The 23798-nt window shown below is 38.8% G+C and overlaps 2 protein-coding genes across 3 annotated transcripts in view; one reads left to right on the forward strand and one right to left on the reverse strand.

Annotated features, from left to right (window-relative positions):
* The first annotated feature begins 3969 nt into the window (after window positions 1-3969).
* LOC124868705 (GRB2-related adapter protein-like) lies at window positions 3970-11471 on the forward strand. 2 transcript variants are annotated; one of them, XM_047366222.1, is made up of 5 exons: window positions 3970-4256; window positions 4349-4446; window positions 4710-4829; window positions 9982-10291; window positions 10382-11471. In XM_047366222.1, exons 1-5 carry the CDS (start codon window positions 4179-4181, stop codon window positions 10559-10561), a joined length of 786 nt encoding a protein of 261 aa, XP_047222178.1. In that variant the 5' UTR covers window positions 3970-4178; the 3' UTR covers window positions 10562-11471. The 2 variants fall into 2 exon arrangements, with proteins under 2 accessions (XP_047222178.1, XP_047222177.1); XM_047366221.1 differs by having other exon boundaries at window positions 3975-4256; window positions 10379-11471.
* Window positions 11472-14282: 2811 nt separating this feature from the next.
* slc5a10 (solute carrier family 5 member 10) overlaps window positions 14283-23798 on the reverse strand; it is a 45121-nt gene continuing 35605 nt past the window's right edge. Inside the window, exons 12-14 of the mRNA XM_047365185.1 lie at window positions 21881-22096; window positions 17223-17316; window positions 14283-17125 (exon numbers count right to left, since the gene is read on the reverse strand). Of these exons, the coding sequence (XP_047221141.1) occupies window positions 16938-17125; window positions 17223-17316; window positions 21881-22096 (498 nt within the window). The 3' untranslated portion in view covers window positions 14283-16937. The remainder of the gene's footprint in view (window positions 17126-17222; window positions 17317-21880; window positions 22097-23798) is intronic.

Genomic DNA, 23798 nt, shown 5'->3' on the forward strand with positions numbered 1-23798 from the left:
CACAGATGGTAGATGGAATCTGATGTTTCTTTAGATATGTTTCAGTCACCATCACTATTTTCGTATGCATAAAACTGAAAGTGAAGCAGTTTTAACTGGTTTTACTTCAAGATGAGTTGTTTTAGACTTGGTACCACATTTATCACTGGCTTTTATTGTGCGATGGTTCTTGGAGCACCACCAGGCTTCGCAGCGGACCGGGCCGAAGCAGATACAGCGTAAATCCAGGGTTACCGTATATATTCGGGACCGAGTGAAACAACCAGAGGTGAAGCTGAGCAGCGTGGAGCAGCAGCAGCAGACACAAGAGATGACTAACATATAAAGACACTACCTGGTGTGTCATTTTTTTTTTTTTTTTTTACTTTATATTAGAATCTGTAGAGAAACATTTATTTAAATATATTTTGTGTTTGTGTAATTAATCTTATTTTGGATTATTATTAATAAAATAATTTCGGATTTTTAATTAATAACAGTAACTGCCGATATCTGAATGTACTTTTGTGACAAGGATGTGTTCTTCCCTGCTGAGCCTTGATCCGTTTAGCAACAGCAGCAACAACCTTTTCTTTGGCGATCTTTTCCCATCAGATGCACTGAACTGCGTGGCTATAGACTCTGCTTTCAACATTCTCCTAAGGCTAACAGCTGCTGTCAGCATTGTTGCCACCACCAGCAATGCACCGTTTCAGCATATTAATGCTATTTTTATCATAACTTGGCTTCTACCTGAACCGTTCATCAAATGACCAGAGACTTCCCCTTTGACGTCATTTCCAGGCGACATTGGACTTGCAAATTTTAACAGCGAAATATGCCTATTTTGTGTTATGTCTTTTATCACGTCTTTAATCCTGATATAATGTCAATTACCCCCCAATTTCTTTAATATTATGATGTTTACTTTCAACTTCTGCATTTGTGGGAAACAGGCAGTGTCACAGGCACTTTAAATGCTCTCCTATTGCCAAAAAGAGGGACTTACAAAGCATTAATAGCCATTTCTTAACATTGAAGTTTTTTATCCCCATCAAATAACTGAATTCAAATTAAAGGTTGGATTTTCTAAATTTTTTGCAGCGTGAGATCATGCTGCTGCAATTAAAAATGAATTTGCTTTTGTACTCTTACTGATAACAGTGTTTAGTACCAGAGGGATATGTCTAATTTGGACCTAGATTAAAACACATGCAGACCAGCGATGGGCACGTTAAGTTACCAACACTTAAGGCAACACTTGCCTTTTGCAGTTGCCCAACATACTTGGTGTATGCAGAAACCTGATGTTTGAACCAGTGGATACCTGAGTTAGCCGTTATAATTCACGTCAACGTTGCACTATGTTGTAAAGATTATTACACACCATATATCAGCCAAAAGCACAGTACCTTCACACAGGGTCATGCATATCCAAAACATGGTTTCCATTAAACTCCACGGAGGATCCTGTGCATTTAGTCAGCTTTACTCACTGTTGGATGCTCCTGTAAATGCCTGCACACATCACTTAATTCATTATGCAACCTCATAGTTCCTGTGCCAGCTCCTTGCAAATAGAGTAAATTACAAGCCCATCGCTGGTCTGCATGCACGTGCACCCAATTATGTCCACATCGGACCATTTCTATTGGGTGCTTCTGTTTTTTTTTGTTAGTGAGTGCTATCAAATGTCTCTTTCAAATAAAGCAATTAATGAAGTGGCCACTAGATGAGATTAAAGAGATTAAATATTGCACAACATGAAGGGGCTATACTGACCCAGGATCTCATTGTTATTCTTGTTGAACTGCTCTCACCTGAAGATTACAGCACAGTTCAAGACTTAACTTGAAATAGAACTTCTGTTGTTTTTCATTATCATAACAGGTCAGTGCACTTCATTGGAAACACACTGAGTGTGCTCAGGACTTACAGCCACACCTCACCTTGCAGGGATGGCATCAGAGGAACAGCTCATCAGAACTGGGGGAACAGCTGTGTGCTGCCCTTGTATGTTGACACATCAATTTACAATGTTCACCAAATTTCCTTACATGCATTCCTTACAAGGTTTTAGGCAGAATGCATTATAATGTAGGAATAATTTAGGAAATATCGCCTGTATTTACTTTTCGTTTGTTTACAAATTGCACAGATTATATTTGAACTTTTTTCAATGAGTAACATTTTTGAAAGATTTCAGAGAAATATTAGAGGAATAGTTTTTCCTGTGGATTTTTCTAAAAATGTCCCACCACTTTGCTAAATGTTGGCCTGACATGTATGTGAATTTAATATGAGACTGGGTATAATTCTACTGTATATCTCTGGATCAGAACTTCATTTATCTGCACACAGTGTTGGCAAATGTTTTCACACCGCACAAAGTTTTTCACATTTTCTCACAACAACCACAGACCTCAGTTGTCATAATGTGTGGTTGAACGGAACCAGAGTGTAGAAAATGCTTGGCGGCACCATTGCAGATATAAGAATCTTTAGGCTTTAATAACAAGATAGATCAACTTACACAAGTTTCCGTAGGTTCAAAACACTGACATGGAACAGGGATCAGCATGGAAGTAAACAGGAAGACCAAGCGAGGAACAATGAAAATAACCAAACATATATACTGAGGGAAGAGGAGTGTGAACCAATGAAAATGGGTGACAGGTAATCAGATGGAACATGGAACAGGTGTGGAACCGGGTTGCAGGGGAACTGAGGGAAGGTGACTGATTACACTAACGAGACTGGGCTGCTGAGGGAGAAAAACAAACAGAAACTTAAGAATACAAAATGATAAAAAACCGGGGAACACAGAAAAATAAATTAACTAAAATGAACACAAGAAGCTAGAAGGTAAAAACCAACAGAAGTAAACAACAAAAAACCTATAAACGAAAAAGGTAAACAAAAGATACACTCTAAAAGGGCAGAGCATGACATCAGTGCATTTTACTGATACTTTATGTGATCGACCAACACAAAGTACTGCACAATTGTGAAAACTGTTCTCCATGATTTTTGGTTTTCAATTTTCAATTCTAAATCTGAAAAGTGTGGCCAGTGTATTTAACAACCCAGCCTTTCCTGGTAATTACTGCTACAAGTCATTTGGGGTAAGTTTCTGAAAGGTTTACACATATAGAGACTAAAAATGTTGCCCCTTCCTCTTTCCAAAATGCCTCAAGCTCAGTCAGGTTGGTTGGAGAGCATCTGTGAACATCAACTATCCAGTCCTGCCACAGATTATCAGTTAGATTTAGAGCTACTATTACATTGTAGCCGTGGTTTCATGTTGAGGGTCGTCGTTGTGCTTGGAGGTGAACCTCCACCCCAGCATCAAGTTTTTTTTGCAGCTCCATCCATCTTCTCATTAACTTCGACCTGCTTCCCTGCCCCAGCTGAAGAGCAGTATCACAACAGCATGATGCCATGTTTCTCCACACTATTTTACATGTAGGCAAAAAAAGTTAAATTGTGTCCACTACAGTTTGTTGTAGTTTCTGGGAAACTACAACAGAACCTTTTATGGATTTACTTCAACAGTGACTGTCTACTTGAGACTCTTTCATAAAGGCCAGATAGCTCTGTTGTCAGCAGATTCTCCCACCTGAGCTGTGGATCCCTGCAGCTCCCCCAGAATTACTGTGGACCCCTTGGCTATTTCTCTATTACTCTCCTAACAGTTTACTACTTTGTATTGTACTTTGTGTTGGTCATTTTTAATTTAACATACACTCCTCCTGTTTAGGACATATTTTAATCCCATTTAAAGTCAAAAGAGGTGTATGAAAGTAACTGTATGCGCTGCAGCTCTTTATTTAAATCCTGCCTGTTTCTGTTATGAAAAGAAAAGATCACAACTCTCCAATTTTGATTCTTTTAATTTCTTCGCTGTGTGAAGCTTTCCATGTCACCGCTGTACCTTGGTTGCAGGATCTTTGTTAAATCCCCAGCATTTGGTGGATGCAGACTGCACAGATGGAGGCCGAGAGGGCAGTCAGCACCTCCATGTGTTCACACCCTCTCCACAACTCCATCACATGGATGAACACAGGGACACACGTTTCGGAAACGCTCCTCATTAACTTCAGAGCTGCAGCATGTCAGCACGAACACGCTGATTATCTCTCTCTGCTGCGCTCCACTGACTCATGAAGTGAAACTGTGGTTGACGCTCTCTGTGCAGGATGGAGGCTGTGGCTCTTTTCTCTTTCACAGCATCAGAGGCAGACGAGATCAGTTTCCAAAGAGGAGACATCATCAAGGTAGGAAAAGATGCATGCTGCATGTTTGTGTCTTTTAGCCATTTTTCTGAGTCTTCACATGAAGTAATGGTGCATGTGAATTTGGGCTGTAGGTGATAGAAATGGAGGAAGACTCTTGTTGGTTCACTGCTGAGATTGAGGGGAAGCGTGGATTCGTACCTGAGAACTACATCTCCCTTCGCCCTCATACGTAAAGAATCTATCATCCAACTTATGTTAATAAAAGCAACTCTTTTTCTTTTCTGATGATTTTTCTATATATTTGATGTTTCACTGGTATCTTTTTTTGACCAGTGGTAAATGTTGTCATTTTGTTGCTGTTGGGAGGTTTCCAGTGTAACTCCTGGGAAAACAGTTGTCGATATAACTGAGGTGGATAGCATTTTGAAATGGCAAATTAGGCTGAAAAGTATCATCTGCAGTTAGGTTTATTGTTTCTGTCTGTTTTCGTAGCTGGTTTGCAGGAGCAATATCAAGACTGGAGGCTGAACAGCGACTGCGCTGGCAGGATACAGGAGTGTTTCTGGTGAGGGAGAGTGAATCAGCTCCAGGAGAGTTTTCTCTCTCCGTCAGGTCAGTGAACGCGCCACACCAGCACACACAGTCTTCATTTAGGGTTTAATTCAGAGCAGTGCTGCATTTTGTTTTTGTTTTTCTTCCAAAAAGACAGAATTCCTTGTAATCTTTAAAGCTGGTCTCCATCAAAATGTCAAGTCTATTTGGAAGCCTTTCAGTTACTATTTTGAGTTGGATCTTTTTTGCTTTAACTGAGTTTCTGTCTGAGTAAAAGATCAGAGGATGGAATGGGTAAAACAAAGTGTTAAGCTTTACACCTCCTAAACTCAAGGGACCTTCCAGCGTCGTGTCCTCACCACAAACCAATGTGGACGATTTCCGATTTCCAGTTTTCCTAAAGCTTTAAATAAGCTGATAGTGATTAAATCATTGATTGTTTATGTTATTATGTATAAATATTAATAATAAAATAGATAAACACACTTATTCCTTTGTAGAAATTTAAAAAGATATAAGAACATCACAACCAATATTTCTTTGTAGCCTTTGGGCCATGAGGGGTTGTTAATTGTTATAGTAGGAGCAGAGGCAATGTCACACTCTGTGTGAGAGTAGAGTAGGTAAATGAGGAATTAGTGTCCATCAGTCCATCCTAGTAAACATAGAACCGTAGCTTAACTCTGAGATTTCCAAATGGCTGTCAAGATTTTTAAACTCTGAATTTTCCGTTAGAAACCAAGGTTGAAAATGTAAAAACATAAAACTGAACACCTTTGCTTCCCTGCATTCATCCTTCCTGTTATCTGTTTAAATCTTGCTCTCTCACTCTCTTGTAGATTGAATGTAACTGCAGAGACATTTGGGCATGAAGAAAATACAGTTTTCTTTTAAATAGCTTCTCAAATTTCTGTGGTTTCTCTGACTTTACCTCACTAGTCTTCAGTGTTGCTAATTTGCCATTATATTTAGTGAGTATTCAGACCCTTTAGTGACCATTTTGCAAAAAGAAAGTCTCAAATAGCTTTTCTGGTTATTTTAGAGACTATGACGTGAAAAGGACGTCTCCTTCCTAGTTTTTACAACAAGCAGTGGGTGCTATCATGGAAACCTTCTCTGTTCAAAGCACTGATCTGGGTGGATCAGTCCTCACGCAGTAGGCCCTCTCAGCTGCAGTCAGACTGCCAGAATATCACTTGTGGGTCACATTCGCTGGTTTAAAGTCCCACCATAGTCAAGAACATTTAAAAATATTGCCTGGTCAAATGTTTTAAAAAAATAATAAGTTAAGACATGGTCTACTCCAATAATAGAAACTTGTAACCCTGAGCATTTCTTTTTAAAACTCGGTAGGTTTTTTAAAAACACACTGTTTTGAGTAAAAGGTAACTTTTAAATCATCACCATCACAGTCCACAGCAACCCTAGAAGGTTGAGACTAGTTTATAAGATTACATAAAAATCTGAGCCCTTGGAGAGAAAGTATAATAAAATTAGGAGTTGGTTTAAAGGGTTTGAATAGTACAGTATACCTGTTATGGTGTTGAGAACAGATCCAGCTGAGAAAGGTATGCTTTCAGAGGCAGAAAGGTGCACTTTATATCAAGACATATTGTTTCCAATAGTACTACTAAAAATGAAAAACAAACTAAGGCCTAAAATCAAGCTTTGGAGACTCCTTTTAAAACCTTTAGAAAACTCCACTTATTTTCGTCTTCCACACTGTTCTAAATCTGAAAGGTAACTTCTAAATCTACCTAAAGCTCCATCTCTTATCACCATTCATACCTCCAGCAGCTCTGTATCAACAGATTCATATGTCTTGAGCAATCAGCAATCAGGGCAGCACAGAGCTGCTTCCTGTGCAAAGCAAGACAATGTTTTAAGACCATTTGAACCCAAGTGTGATAACTGTTTATCTGTTAGAGTCTCAGCCGTTGTCGACTAAATCTTTTGTTTGTCTTACTAACAAAGTGTGTTTGCATCTAAAAGACAATTCATCTTTCCTTATGAGCTAACCTTAAATGCCATAGGAGAGTTTTTGTAAGAACTTGCAGATGGATCAAACAGTCCAAGCAGCAACTCTTTTACTGTGCGGTTAGTCTGATGAGTGTTGTCCATCCACGAGGACTTGAATGTGTTTTAGGCCCATCAGAGCAGTGGCAGTTTTAATGTGCTCAATGAGAACTCATTACACTAAAAATATCCCTCTGTCACACAGATCAAGCACAGAGTGGCGATGAGGAGCTGCTATTTGGGTCAGCAGCAATGTGACGTGGGATTCATTTAATCACTGAGGGTAAATGAAATGCGTTCAATAAGTGGGGCGTTGCATAACATCAGGCAGCTTTTTAATTATGCACAGGTATGTTATGCAACCGATGCATGCCAAAACATGCGCGTTATTGTTTTTAATGACACAACATCTGTTAAGCCTACAAGAGCTCCGAGACAGGACAACCACTTTAATCAGCACCAGTAAATTAAATAATTTCATCAAACCATAATGGGGGATAATTTATCTGCATCATGCAATGATATAAAAGTATTAAATTATCAATTAGTGAATCGATCAAATTTTTGTTGTATAGCACCCTCCATACAATACAATAAGCGTCTTACGGGATTAAAAACAGAACCTTTTTAAATTATCAGTTGTAATACTGACATGAGCAGGATTGGTTCATTTTTCTATATCTACATGGAAATAATATAGAAAAACTAAAAATGAGCAAAATAATAAAAAATAAATTTAAAGATTTAAAGCTAAATCAAATTAAAGTTAATCGAAAAACTTTAGTAAAATAAACAGAATAAATGATAATAAAATTAACAAAGAAATATAAATAAAGTAAATAATTACAAACAAAAATGTATGTAAAATCTGCTACACTGGTTAAAAATATTAATTTTGGTACTTAATGGAAGCAGGTGAAAAAAAAACATTTAAACAAAACAATTACTTAAAAAATCATCTTAAACTTAAGAAAAGCCAATTTAAAATAAAAATGTGTATTTTAAAAGAAGCTGTCCAATAAATTCCCAGAAAAAATGTATATTAAAAAAATATTTTCACTACATGGTCTGGTTATTTTTCCATGCATGTAACAGTGTTTTATCCTATACAAAATGATCAGCAGAGGGGGCTATTGTTCTGGAGAATCAAATACAAGTCTGATAATACTTTTAAACAGTAATAAACCATCAAATTCAGTGTTTTTAGTTTCTCTTAGTTTCACTTAGAGACGAACCTCTGAGCTTCCTGAACTTTGAACCAAAGAGGACATCCAGACCGCTTCTCTGGTGTCCACCCAGTTGTCTCTTACCCACCCAGCACCTACATTAATCATACATGTAAGTTTATGTGTTTATACATATTCCAAAAACAGGATGCAGAAAGAAAGTAATTAAGAGAATATTTGGTTGGTATGCGAGGCAGGGATTGACTTTATAATCCTTAAGGGAAAACTTATTTATTATCATGTTACTACCACAAACTTTATTGTGATTTTGTTTAATAGACTAACACAAAGCAGTGCACAATTGTGAAGTGGTACATGTGTTTTAAAAAGTAAAAATTAAAGTAGTAGAAATATTTTAAAATATATGTATATATCCTTAAAATGTATGTGCATATGTAGAACCTTTTTAAATTTCATACCCCAAAATAAATTCCAGTCCACGCATGTGTTGCTTAATAAATCAATGCAAATGGTGGTGGCAGCATCATGCTGTGGGGATAATTTTCTTCTTCAGAGAAGGCTAAGCTGTACAGAGTTGACGATGAAAATGTATACAGCTAAAAACAGGTCCATCTTAGAAGAGGACCTATTTAAGGTTGCAAAAGACTTTGAGAATGGGGCAGAGGTTCACCTTTCAGTTGGACAGTGTCCCTAAACATACAGCGAGAGCGATAATGGGAAGATTTAATCATGAATTCCTGCTCCAGCACACCTTCATCAAATGGCTGAAATACTTGCTCACCACGACATTAAGTTCAGCAAAATCCTGGTAATAAGCCATTCATTTATTCCAGGCGTATTAGAGGAGGGATGCATTTAAAAGTTGCAGGACTGTAGCTCCTAAGGACTGGGGTTAGAGACCACAACTTTAGGTCAAAGCATGTCTGTGTGTTAGAATGGTCCAGTCAAAGTCCAGTTCAACCTGAGTGAATTCAACTATTTGTCTAAGAAAAATGGGCAAAAAATGCAATCTTCAGATGTTTGTTAGAGACATGTACTGAAAGACTTGCAGGTGTCATTGCAACAGAATCAGGTTCTCTGAAGCAACTTGATTTTATTTTTGGGGGCATCAAGCTAAATGGGATTTTTATAGAAAACTATCTACCCTTTTCTATCCACTTTACAATTATTATTTGTTTATCACATAATATACCAATAAAATACTATAAAATTTTTGCTAGTAACATGACAAAATGTGAAAAACTTCTAAGAGTTATATACACTTTGTAAGGCGTTGTCTGTGTTACTAAGCAGAACAATTTAATATCAGGCTTTTATGTTTGTGCTTATATGACATTCAGGTTGTTTTCAGGGGTTTTCCAGACTCAGTCTCTGTGTCCTACTTCCTGTCTCCATCATTCAGGCTTCACTGGTGTTATTCTTTGTGCTTGCAGTTGTCTTACCTGCTTTGTGGAGGTGTGAGTATAGCATTTAGAAAATCTTATGCCGGGACCCATGAGTCAGTGTGTAGCTTAAAAGTTGAAACCTGATTTAGATTACTTCTTCATTTGTAAGTTATTATGCATATGAAACACTAGATATGTTTTTCTTTCAAGAAAGAATAGTCATCTAGCCATTAGACTATTAGGGCGACCGGATGATGAATCACCTGTTACCTCTTACTGGTGTTTAGGAAATTCTTTACCAGCTGTACGATTGATGTCTGTACATTTTCATGATGAAGGATTGCTGCAAAGTCAATGCAATCGACTTGAAGATTCAATTCAGTTAATTAATAACACACCAATTCTCAACAAGTCACTAAACAATAAGGTCCAGACAATGATCCATCATGCAAATGTTTGTGGTCTCATTTCCCACACTGGAAGGTATGCATGGAATGGCTCACATGAATTCCTGCAAACAACGAAACAGACAACAGGAATGAAGACGAAGGAGATGATGCAGCATAATAAAGCACACATACCTGCCTTTCTTCATCTGACTTTTTTTTCTTTCTCATTTGGCAGCTACGGCGACAGGGTGGAGCACTTCAGGGTCCTGGAGGGGGGCGGTCAGTACTACATCTGGGATAAGGCGTTCTGCTCTCTGAACCGCCTGGTGGAGTTCTACAGAGTGCACAGCATTGCCGTGGAGAAAGTGGTCCGCCTCAGGGATTTCCCTTCATCCCCTCACCTGCACTCACATCCTGGACGTATCCCCTATCCCAACCCCTATAAAAGCAGCTCCTTGGAGTCGATCCCCTCAGCCCACCTCCGCTCCAACCCTTCTCCGAGAGAGCGACAGACATCTGCACATTCACTGAAACCAGTTTTAGAGGTATGACACATAATGAGGTGTCACTTCTTCTCACAAGCAGCTGATAAGTGGAAATCTGTGTGCCTGACGCCTTGGTTTGTCTTACAGCAGAAGCCCCGGGTGGCTCGTGCTCTCTGTGACTACACCCCCTCCCAGACTGCCCACCTCCACTTCCAGCGCAATGAAATCATTGACCTGCTGGACTGTTCAAGCTCCCTTAGCTGGAGGGGCCGCTGTCGGGGTCGTGTCGGCATCTTCCCTCCAGAGTTTGTCCAACCACTGCACCATTAACTCCATATCAGATGTTCAATATCATGGCTATGTCTCTGAGGCTTCTCAGTCAGTTATGAATGGCACCCTGGGCACCCTTGTCCTGTAACTATTCACAAGTTTGGAGTATACAGGAGATCTTTGACCATTCCTCTTTGCCTAATCTCTCCTACATATGTGTGCTTTAAGCGTTAAATAACAAGAACCACTTCAATAAATACAAGGTTTTCCAAGTAATCCTTAAAATTTTGGAACAGTACTACAACAGTAGTTTAACTTCTTCTGTTTGTTGTGTTTTGTAACAAAAAAAAAGACAAAACATTGTCCATTTGCACTGGACATTTAAAGAAAACATTTCCAATGTCCAGATTGGAGGACGGTCTCCTGAAACCACAATTCCAATAAGGAAAGATGGACGTTTTACACCAAACCCAACCGCAAAATTCAATATGGCTGCTGTGCTTTTGCAATAGCTGCAGTAATAAATTGTTTACTTGCACTTTTGGTAGTTAGTATCTCTTTAAGTCTTTTACACACATGCAAATATGTACAACCTCTATTTGTGAACACATTCCTTTATTATTGGAGTGCATAAAATGTAGAAACACGTAGTTAAGTCCAACATTATGCACACCCTGGAAAATCTAGGTGTAAATTAATCTTTTAATTTTACCAACAATTTTCTTCTGACTGGTAACATTAATGTTTTGAAGCCATCTAGCCAGACTCTCGACTTAAATCTGATAGAGAATCTATTGAGGGAGCAAAAGATTAGGGTGATGGCAGGCATGCCTTCCAATGTCAAAGACCTGGAGCTCATCACCAAAGATAAATCGCCATGGTACCAGTGGAGACATGCAAAATCTGGTTGACAATTATAAGAAGGGTGTTACTGCCATATACCAATAAAGATTTTTCCATTGATTTTTGAGCCGCAGCACTTATTCTTGGTCATTCTTGGTTCTCTAGATATTCTCCTATACATTTCCCTTTTGAGAAATAGATGTTTGAAGCAAAACACAATTTGCTTGAAGTACCGGTACTCATCTTTTTGGATATTTGTGCTTGTTAGCTCTACATTGCAGCTAACAAGCTTCTTTGACCATTTACAAGGTAAATAACCCATAAATGGTTGATACTATGAAGTACAACCTAAAGAAAATCCAAGTATCACCTTCGGTTACTTGTAATACAGTATGAAAAGCATGTCTCTGTAGGACTTAGGTAATGGCACTGAGACAGGCATGGAAGAACATTGATTTGGTGTCTGGTGAACCATTTCTGTGTTTATTTGGCCACATGTTGTTGAAAGATCCAATGATGACCCATTTAAAAAATAATTTTCCTGAATTTTTTCAGCCATAGAGGCCTTTTTATTTTTATTTTTTATAGTAGGCAGATAAGAAGGAGGGACAAAGTGAGGGGGAAACATTCGGCAAAGGTCGCCGGGTCTGGGACTCAAACCCGGGACGGCCGCTTCGAGGGCTATAGCCTCTACAGGTCCTTCTCAAAATATTAGCATATTGTGATAAAGCTCATTATTTTCCATAATGTCATGATGAAAATTTAACATTCATATATTTTAGATTCATTGCACACTAACTGAAATATTTCAAGTCTTTTATTGTCTTAATACGGATGATTGTGGCATACAGCTCATGAAAACCCAAAATTCTTATCTCACAAAATTAGCATATTTCATCCGACCAATAAAAGAAAAGTGTTTTTAATACAAAAACGTCAACCTTCAAATAATCATGTACAGTTATGCACTCAATACTTGGTCGGGAATCCTTTTGCAGAAATGACTGCTTCAATGCGGCGTGGCATGGAGGCAATCAGCCTGTGGCACTGCTGAGGTCTTATGGAGGCCCAGGATGCTTCGATAGCGGCCTTTAGCTCATCCAGAGTGTTGGGTCTTGAGTCTCTCAACGTTCTCTTCACAATATCCCACAGATTCTCTATGGGGTTCAGGTCAGGAGAGTTGGCAGGCCAATTGAGCACAGTGATACCATGGTCAGTAAACCATTTACCAGTGGTTTTGGCACTGTGAGCAGGTGCCAGGTCGTGCTGAAAAATGAAATCTTCATCTCCATAAAGCTTTTCAGCAGATGGAAGCATGAAGTGCTCCAAAATCTCCTGATAGCTAGCTGCATTGACCCTGCCCTTGATAAAACACAGTGGACCAACACCAGCAGCTGACACGGCACCCCAGACCATCACTGACTGTGGGTACTTGACACTGGACTTCTGGCATTTTGGCATTTCCTTCTCCCCAGTCTTCCTCCAGACTCTGGCACCTTGATTTCCGAATGACATGCAGAATTTGCTTTCATCCGACAAAAGTACTTTGGACCACTGAGCAACAGTCCAGTGCTGCTTCTCTGTAGCCCAGGTCAGGCGCTTCTGCCGCTGTTTCTGGTTCAAAAGTGGCTTGACCTGGGGAATGCGGCACCTGTAGCCCATTTCCTGCACACGCCTGTGCACGGTGGCTCTGGATGTTTCTACTCCAGACTCAGTCCACTGCTTCCGCAGGTCCCCCAAGGTCTGGAATCGGCCCTTCTCCACAATCTTCCTCAGGATCCGGTCACCTCTTCTCGTTGTGCAGCGTTTTCTGACACACTTTTTCCTTCCCACTGAGGTGCCTTGATACGGCACTCTGGGAACAGCCTATTTGTTCAGAAATTTCTTTCTGTGTCTTACCCTCTTGCTTGAGAGTGTCAATAGTGGCCTTCTGGACAGCAGTCAGGTCGGCAGTCTTACCCATGATTGGGGTTTTGAGTGATGAACCAGGCTGGGAGTTTTAAAGGCCTCAGGAATCTTTTGCAGGTGTTTAGAGTTAACTCGTTGATTCAGATGATTAGGTTCATAGCTTGTTTAGAGACCCTTTTAATGATATGCTAATTTTGTGAGATAGGAATTTTGGGTTTTCATGAGCTGTATGCCACAATCATCCGTATTAAGACAATAAAAGACCTGAAATATTTCAGTTAGTGTGCAATGAATCTAAAATATATGAATGTTAAATTTTCATCATTACATTATGGAAAATAATTAACTTTATCACAATATGCTAATTTTTTGAGAAGGACCTGTATATGTGGTTGCGCGCTGACCCCTACACCACCAGCGCCACGCCCAATGATGACCCATTTTCAGATTTCAGGAAGAGGCCACCAGATTCTCCTTCATGAAGCCATCCACTCCAACATGGCTTCCAAGCCTTCTCATATATCTTAGGTTCATGCCAGACCTAAATCTATATTTTTAAAAGCTTTCAAAAACCATGTCAGGTTTAATCGTTTTATCCGTTTTTAATAATCCATCAATACCTTGGAAAATTTGCCTGTTCGTGAATAAGCAATTTAGAGATCTCAGCTTGGTTTCTGGGTGTTAAGTACATGTCAATTAATCATAAGAAGGAGATTTACCTCAACTATCATCATAAAATGCTAATTAAAATGTTGCACCACTGTAGCCAATTAACATAAAGAGTTTATGAAGAAACTTAAATTTGATTTATTTTATCATCTTGTCTTTGATCTCAAAACTTCTGTTGTCAGCATAAACTAGGTGGGAAATAAACAGTTAAACCCAGATTTTTCTTCTTGCTGAAGAGTTTCAATTATGAATTTATTGTGTCCATGTCTGTTTTATTTTTCAAAATATCTTTCAGTTTTTTTAATATATTATAAGGAGAAGAAACGAGTTTAACAAAACATCTCAAAAACATAAAACATGCGACATTAAAACAATAATTTGATTTTATTTGAAAAGGTGTTGTTTAATAAATATATCCTCTATAGTAAATTGTTATGGATATGTAAAAATTACCAATGATTATTAAAAAGAAACACCTGAAGTCATGAGGGTTTTACAAAAGAAAGATTACGAACCAGTAAATTTGAGCAAATCTGATTTCTAATTCTAAACATATTAAATGGCATAAAAGGGCTAGAACAGATGTATTACAATGAAACTATATAAGGAACATTTGGCACACAAATCAAAACTTAAGTATCCTTAAAATATGTCTTGCAAAATGTTTCTAACCTTTACATTTAACTGCTGATTCACAACTGAAATATACCCTCATAAAATCAATACAAAACGGATAAATGACATATAAACATTTTTTACTATTAAGGCCCAATTCACACAAAACTAACCCACTACACAACATTAAAAATCTGCCAGAACATGCATGGTTTTTGCAGGGTTTTGGTGCATGGATGGTCTTTACAGTGGTCTTCTGGGGTGCACCAAGAACTCTGTGAGCTCTCCCTACAAATAATGAAGCTTGAGAGTTCTCCAACTGCACTGAGCATCCACAGAAAATCTGTGAGATTGTGGTGGCTGCATGAAAGGCATAAAAGGTGGGCCATGGATGAGCCTGGTAGTTGCAATGGCACCTTAACCATGACATGTGGCTCTTTCACACCAGCATGGTTTAATTGTCTGAGAATTTGAAGCAGGACTTGACCACACCAGCAGGAAGCGCTTTTTATCGTAACAATCTTGGCAGCTCCTATATGACCACCACTGCCATGACTTTAACCAAAACGTTTCTTAAAAACATGCTTTGTTGTTGTTTTTTCTCCTCAGGATTTGACTATCCTTTTCTTTATCTGTGGCGTGTTCGGTGCCACCCTATGAATTATTACCCCTGCTGGTGTGAATAAGCAGCATGGAAGCAAAAATCTGGGCTGCATGTGGACGTCGGCAGGTGTCCTAGGGGATCCCAGTGTGAGGGTACAGATGAAGAACACGGGTTTTGCTTTGAACAGACTGTGGAAGATATTAATTAGGCCTAACATCACAGTAGTGTCATGAAAACCACATTCGTGGTCAAATCTTGATCTGGTGTGAACAGGGCCTTAAACAGAATCAGTGTTACAAACCGGGAACAATAAGACATGGTAAAGTTGACAATTACATTGTCTACTAAGATGCTCATAATATGGATAATGTGAAAATGTGAACTTCTCTGCATTGTTATAGCTAGCTCTGACTTCCTGTCATGTATTTTATTAGCGGACTATAAATTAAAACCTTAGCCGTTCCTTCAGCTCTGCAATGCAGGTTTTTCTCTGTACTTCCTTCATTACAAGGAGTAATGTGTGTCTTTGAGTACTAATACTGAAGCCCTTTCACTTCTCTGTAAAAGGCTTGTAAAACTATGTAACTCATTATTCTGACTGAGCTTCTTTAAACCAAATGTTCAACCAAGAGAGGCTGTTCTTGGTTTTATCCCTGTATCTATAAACTGTGTACTCAGATGAGATGTTTAAAGCTACTTTTTTGTTTTATTTTAGTAAAATTAGTATAGCTGTGTATTTTTCTGTCAAAATTCTGTCTTTTTAAGCAAATTTTTACAGCGTAAATGCAGAAGTTCCCTACGAATCTATGGTATTTCTAGATTGGCGTGGTTTTTACAGATTAACCCTGCAAAAACTGCAGACGGTGATAATGGAAACAGATGCATGAATAGGTGGATAAAACTTTGAGACAATGGTGTAGGAAAAAAAAGTCTTGAAAAACAACCTTACTTATCCAGACTTTCAGTCACAGTCCACACCTTTCAAGATTGTGTAGAAAAACCTGGTAACTGTAACCCTCTATAATGTCTTACGATCGTCTTATCAAATCTTTAATTTTTACTGTAGGTTTTCACCATGTCTGCAAAGCACTTTGGTATTTTTGCTTCGTATGTTTCATATAAATCAAAGTGCTAATTGTCACTATTAATGATACTTTATTGAATCAAAACAGTATAAAACAAATCTGAATGCAGATAAACCATGAAATCACAGAGAAATTATCTAATCTGTGCTAATAACAAACTTAACGCCAAAGCTATCATATTGTGCAAAAATGTACAATGTTTATTTATATCTTGCTTACAATGAGAGAGATTTTCTGCTTATCTTTTGAAGTCAACTCAAGTTATTTCTCTTCTTGTGTCAGGACTTTGCTGGATTTATTTTCTGTTTGTTAAATACATCACTTTCAATTACCGTTCAACTGCTGCAGACAGATTTTTCAGTTGATGCTTTTGCCTTTCACTTGTCTTCTTATTATTATGTTTGCATATTATGCTTTAAAGGTTAAACACAAGGACTGAACCAAAATCCAAAAATAAAAATCTTTAGACATCCAAGGGAACTAGTGATCAAGACCTCTAAAAAGGTTCTAAGAAAATCTGTCAGTTCTAAACAAAATGTAAAGAAATTAAATTGGTTTAAAAGATTTGCACAGAAGTGTACCTTTTTCGGCAAATAACAGGTGAAACCTAAACAAAAAAAAATCTTGTGAATAACCTCATCCAACTTTCTTCAGTTTGCAGTCTTCAGGTTGAAAAGAGTTCTGCAGGAGGCATGGTGAGGTATCCCCCCACTCAGGCAAAGTATGCATACAGGAAAATATTAATGCTGATCAACAGGAGAGCGTTGGCACCACAGAACCTGTACCAGAACACACTCTCTCTAATGGTAGGAACCCTGACAGTCTGCTCTGAGCGCCGCATCGCTGAGATGCATAATCCTGCCCCCTGTCCGCACATCACCCGACGAGTCTGCTCAGGTCCTGCATCATCATCATCATCATCACATAAAGGAGATCCACATGGTTACACATATGATCCACTCTGAAAATGATGGATAGAATATTCTCAGAATCCTACCATGTGAGTTACGGTGGCTGACAGAGGACACTTTTGGGAGAGGAATTTCTCTTTCTGGCTCCTCAGTTATTGTCCACCAGGTCAGGTTACACACCTGGGAAAGAAGAAAATACAGAGAAACTAAAGGTTTGAATTAATTTGATCTGATCCACCGACTGATAACTGATATATCTGGATAAACAGAAAGCAAAGGCCGACTTTAAACTTGTACATGTAAACTTTTAGTAGTTTACAGAAAGACATTACAGTTTCAGTTTGATTTCAGACTGGTATTGGCTGTACACCCCCCATAATAACCTGAATAAACTGAAATGTTATATGTTTCTGAAACATATCTTGGAGGCTCATGTGTAAACTTGACATTTTTTTCCTGACTCGTGTTAAAAAAAGACTTGTTTTGAAACTAGCAGATGACCTAACTAATGACTTGCGTTAACCTCGATGTATGACCTTTGGTGGTTCTAAAGTGGCACGTTTCCATGAAATAAAGGTCCTTTGATCATCATCTATACACCTTCACTTCTGATTTATTGTTTTATTGTTCCTTGAAAAGTTTTTAAAAATTGAGCAATGTTTTTTGTATTTATTTAAAAACATATGCTTGAGTTGATGCATTTAAGATTTAGGTGTCTGTTGGTGAGTGAGGACTGGTAGATCAGTAGGTCTTCTTTTCCGGGGCTGTTTTTGTCTTAGCTTCCTTCAACCTGCATTTCCATTTCATGCTTCACTTTCTGTTTCATACCTGGGTTTAGATTTCTTATGTTGTTTCACAATTATTTTCTGACCTGGTGAATGTTGTCCCTAGTTTGTAGTTTATTTGATAAGATCTTCTGTTTGACAGCAGATTCCTGACTACTGCATTGCTTTTAGGCAGTACAGATGAGCAGTCACTTTTGCCTCACAACAAGAGGATCCTGCAACTAAATCTTGGTGAAGGCTGATTTTCTCTCTGGTTACTAAGTGGACTTCTCTCTCCTTCTTAAAGACGTTTCAGCTCTCATTCAATAGGCTTCTTTAATTATGATCATGAGTTAGGTGTGTCGGGAGCATTTTAGTCAGAACAACCACAGAAATTGGGAAGTTGAGGTCACTAATTGGGCCGTAAAGGTCATTGGCCAAACCCTACATTTGATTCAGTGTTTCAGTAGTTTTCACTTGTGAAATGCTTCCTAACAATGCCAAGATGTGGGTTGTTTTGGTCACATGTCTCAAGTTGTGAATGGCTACAGAACCACCATGGGAGACCGGGCTGCACTGTGGGTGTTAGAATGGAGGGTCAAAAGCCACATACAGTGCCTTGCGAAAGTACTCGGCCCCCTTGAACTTTTCAACCTTTTGCCACATTTCAGGCTTCAAACATAAAGATATAAAATTCAAATTTTTTGTGAAGAATCAACAACAAGTGGGACACAATCGTGAAGTGGAATGAAATTTATTGGATGTGTCAAACTTTTTTAACAAATGAAAAACTGAAAAGTGGGGCGTGCAATATTATTCGGCCCCCTTGCGTTAATACTTTGTAGCGCCACCCTTTGCTGCAATTACAGCTGCAAGTTGCTTGGGGTTTGTCTCTATCAGTTTTGCACATCGAGAGACTGAAATTCTTGCCCATTCTTCCTTGCAAAACAGCTGGAGCTCAGTGAGGTTGAATGGAGAGCGTTCGTGAACAGCAGTCTTCAGCTCTTTCCACAGATTCTCGATTGGATTCATGTCTGGACTTTAGCTTGGCCATTCCAACACCTGGATACGTTTATTTGGCTTTATGTTTTGGATCATTGTGTTGGAAGATAAATCTCCGTCCCAGTCTCAGGTCTCTTACAGACTCCAGCAGGTTTTCTTCCAGAATGGTCCTGTATTTGGCCCCATCCATCTTCCCATCAATTTTGACCATCTTCCCTGTCCCTGCTGAGGAAAAGCAGGCCCAAACCATGATGCTGCCACCACCATGTTTGACAGTGGGGATGGTGTGTTCAGGGTGATGAGCTGTGTTGCTTTTACGCCAAACATATCGTTTTGCATTGTGGCCAAACAGTTTGATTTTGGTTTCATCTGACCAGAGCACCTTCTCCACATGTTTGGTGTGTCTCCCAGGTGGCTTGTGGAAAACTTTAAAGGAGACTTTTTATGGATATCTTTGAGAAATGGCTTTCTTCTTGCCACTCTTCCATAAAGGCCAGATTTGTCCAGTGTACAACTGATTGTTGTCCTATGGACAGACTCTCCCACCTCAGCTGTAGATCTCTGCAGTTCATCCAGAGTGATCATGGGCCTCTTGGCTGCATCTCTGATCAGTCTTCTCCTTGTTCGAGATGAAAGTTTAGAGGGACGGCTGGGTCTTGGTAGATTTGAAGTGGTGTGATACTCCTTCCATTTCAATATGATTGCTTGCACAGTGCTCCTTGGGATGTTTAAAGCTTGGGAAATCTTTTTGTATCCAAATCCAGCTTTAAACTTCTCCACAACAGTATCTCGGACCTGCCTGGTGTGTTCCTTGGTCTTCATGATGTTCTCTGCGCTTTGAACAGAACCCTGAGACTATCACAGAGCAGGTGCATTTATACGGAGACTTGATTAAACACAGGTGGATTCTATTTATCATCATCAGTCATTTGGGACAACATTGGATCATTCAGAGATCCTCACTGAACTTCTGGAATGAGTTTGCTGCCCTGAAAGTAAAGGGGCCGAATAATATTGCACGCCTCACTTTTCACTTTTTTATTTGTTAAAAACGTTTGACACATCCAATAAATTTCACTCCACTTAACGATTGTGTCTCACTTGTTGATTCTTCACAAAAAATTTGAATTTTATATCTTTATGTTTGAATCCTGAAATGTGGCAAGAGGTTGAAAAGTTCAAAGGGGCCGAATACTTTTGCAAGGCACTGTAAATAAATAAATAAATGTAACATGAAATAAATACATTTCCCATTAAATAATAAAATTTACCATTATAAAATGCACAATTAAAAAATTAAATGTCCCATAAAATAATTAAAACTATTATCCCTTTTAAATGATGAAATTGTATCACCAAATGTCATTTTTAAAAATAAAATGTTTTTAAAATAAATATGATTATTTCAGGGGCTGCAGAGTGGCACAGTTGTTAGCGCTGTTGGCTAGCAGTGAGAAGGTCCTCTGTTCATCTACCAGCCTGCATAAAGTTTGCATGTTCTCCCCGTGCGTGCGTGGGTTCTCACCGGGTACTCCGGCTTCCTCCCACAGTTCAAAGACATGTTTGTTAGGTGGATTGGTCTCTGTAAATTGCCCTTAGGTGTATGAATGAGTGTGTGTGTGGTTGTTTGTGTGTTGCCCTGCGATGGACTGGTGACCTGTCCAGGGTGTACCCCCGCCTCTCGCCCATAGACTGCTGGTGATAGGCACCAGCTTCCCCGCAACCCACTATGGAAGAAGCGGTATAGAAAATGACTCACTATTATTATTTAATTTATATTTATTTATTTTATTTTTCCCTTGCAGCAGAGTCATTATGACATTTTTTTAAACTGTCAACCCAGTGGGCGGGGCTAAACCTGATCCTGTGAAATCCATTGCTTTAATCTAATGTCTAAACATGGCAGCTTCTTCCACGCAGGATCTTAGTAAGCTCTGTCATGAACTGGTTAGAGATCATTATGACCAAGCTAGGGATATGGAAGCTGGTGCTGTTCACCCAGAGGTTGTGGTAAATAAATTGGAAGAATTTATTGAAGTTATTGGAGTTACATCCACACTTTCCAGTAAAGACATTGACCTCACAGTCATAACAAACTTGGAAGACGTTGTCTTGACTTGCGGTGTGCAGCGGGCAATCAGACATCTAAGCTGCTCAATTTTTCCCGATTGCCTCACACCTGCATCCACTGTCTATCTCCACATCTTCCTTAGTATATAAGCTCTTTCACTCACATTGCCCTCCGCTGGATCTTCCCATCTTGCAGCATGTTGTAGTTTTGTGTTGTAATAAGCTGCTGTCATTTTGGACAGGACACTTGTTAAATTTTTACTTATTTTCCTAGTTAAATAAAACATGAGTACACTTTATATACCAGGGAAGCATAAATAAAATCTTGACCTAATTCTGTGAACAGTCTGTTTTCTCCACATTAGTCCTTGTGATTATTTGAGCATTTTATGGCTTTAAATGGAGATTGTTCTGTGTGTTAAGCTCTATTTTTCTGTTTAATTATTGCACATTTTATTTTAGCCAACCATAAAACCATTGCATGAACCCACTCAGTGATTAACTAGGTGTTAAAGGGAGCATACAGATGAGTCTAGTTAGGGTGCGTTTTGTATGTCTAAGAAGATTACATGAAGATTGCAAATGTGAGTTACAGTTTCGGCAAAGCTTGTGATGTTATATTTTGAATATCTGAGACTATAAACTAGTTTACACACATAACATAAAGGCTGTGTTAGACACTGTGTGCTACATGAATGATTGACATAACTCTGGCTAAATCTGCTAAAACATACTAAGACAGGGCGTTGCTTCAGAAAGCTGTTATTTGTCATTTGGGTTCTTACACAGGCTGCCTGAGCAATGAAAGACGTGACAACTAGGTCATGTTGTTGCAATGAAACTTAAAACGTTTATCACCTACTTCCCTGGAGAATCTGTTGCTGTTAAATACTAGCATGAGTGCCAACCTGTTCATGGCTGGGCGGGGTTGTGAGAAGTGAAACCACAGCTACCACGATTGCAGTGAGTCCACAGAGCAGAATGGCGAAGTGGAGGTAATGAACGCTACGTAGCACCATGGGAGCTGAATCCACAATGCCACATCTGGGGGGAGGGAAAGCAAACTCCAACACCATCCTGCACACACCTACCACCAAACCCACCATCAGGCCCCAGAATGCACCCTGAAAACACAATAAAACATGTTGATCAAGTAGAGTTCTCTGGCAAAGTACTCATACCACTTAACCATTTTCTCATTTTGTCCCATTAAAATCACAAACTACAATGTATTCATTTGGATTGTTTTGTGACAGACCAGCAGAAAGTAGCAAATATTTGTTGAGGTGAAAGAAAAGGTGTAGCATGCATCTATTTAGCCCCTTTTACTCTGATACACCGCAATAAAATCTAGTGCAACTAATTCCTTTCAGATGTCATCAAACTAATTGATAAATAGAGTCCACCTGTGTGAAATATAATCTCAATATACATCCAACTGTTCTATGAAGGCCTCAGAGGTTTGTTAGAGAACATTAGTGAACAATAAAGTAACAGAGATATACCGTGGAATCCTTGCAGTTTCTAAAGTATGTACAAAGCATGTATCATTTTCCTCCCACCTTACAATATTGCAGTAGTATGTGGTAATAACAAATAAGCTAATTAAATACATGGAAGTTTGTGACTTCAATGTGACAAAATGTCAAAAAGTTCAAGGAGTAGGAATACCTTTAATAGGCACTGTATTTCTGAATAGAAATGCTGAACTTCCTTCTCTTGGAAAGCTTAGTCTAATTCCTGAAACAACTCTTGGTTTGGATTGTTTCACTTAAACTTTCCCACCATGTTCACCTTTCATGTCACTTCTCAGTTACTGTAAAAATTCAGATCCATAACAACACAATCAGCTATCCGTTTCCTTTCATTTCTAACCTTTGACAAAGAATGCAATCTGCCTAGCATGACTTAACTCTTTTAATAAAAAACATGGTTTGTCATATCATAGATCAGACAGACACATAATGAGAGAGATGTCATTTCGTTAAATTTACAAAGTAATTACTGATTCTCTATTATTTGTTTAGTGGCTGAGTGTGTAACTGAGGAACCAAGTATATGAAGTGTACAATATATTTTAAATAACGGAGGATTATAGTTTTAGGGTCTTGTTTGTAGGTTATAATAGAGGTGTTGCCAGGTAACATCATCCACGGCTGTGTTTGGGCTCTTAAGGTAAGGTTGAATAATGTCCGGATGATTATGTCACAGTTTGATACAGCATTCCTACAAGAGCTTCCACATGTGTTTGTGCCACAGTTTATGTGACCCCTATGTTCACACGTAAGCACAATCCTGTTAAGTCATACAACTCAGGTGTGACATAAATGTTGCAGCACCGTGCTGTCTTTTGACCCTGTGGGTCAACATTATTTAGATTTTTATTGTAACCTGCTTAGAGTGCTTCTTACAAGACATAAAACACACACACACACACACACACACACACACGCACACACACAAACACACACACACACACACACACATTGCATAACTGCACAACCCCTCTCACATGACAACTTTATTTGGTCCTTCTCAGGGATCCAACCAAAATAAAAGGTTTTCACACCTTGACATATCAGCCATGTCTTTCAACAGCACATAAAAATAGTTTTCAAGCTTTGTCTGTATACACTTCTGATATGGCAGCATACACGATGCTACCACTAACTAAGGTGGCTGCCAGGGAATGGTGGACATATCACTCTGCGGCATTGAGCATTGTAACTTAAAGAAGCCACGTACATCACCACTGCTAAGGAATTAGTATAAATGATACGCAAATCTTGTAGCAATGACCTAATAATAACATGACCCTTTTTCAGG

Source organism: Girardinichthys multiradiatus, chromosome 5 (genome assembly GCF_021462225.1).
Source record: "Girardinichthys multiradiatus isolate DD_20200921_A chromosome 5, DD_fGirMul_XY1, whole genome shotgun sequence".
Lineage (NCBI taxonomy): Eukaryota > Metazoa > Chordata > Actinopteri > Cyprinodontiformes > Goodeidae > Girardinichthys > Girardinichthys multiradiatus.

What these genes read in the sequence shown, in the direction of transcription:
- LOC124868705 (XM_047366221.1), top strand. Translation starts at nt 4,179, where the DNA reads ATGGAGGCTGTGGCTCTTTTCTCTTTCACAGCATCAGAGGCAGACGAG. An exon ending in GAGTTTTCTCTCTCCGTCAG is followed by an intron (nt 4,830 to 9,981) that starts GTCAGTGAACGC and finishes CTCATTTGGCAG; the next exon opens with CTACGGCGACAGGGTGGAGC. An exon ending in CACTGAAACCAGTTTTAGAG is followed by an intron (nt 10,292 to 10,378) that starts GTATGACACATA and finishes TTTGTCTTACAG; the next exon opens with CAGAAGCCCCGGGTGGCTCG.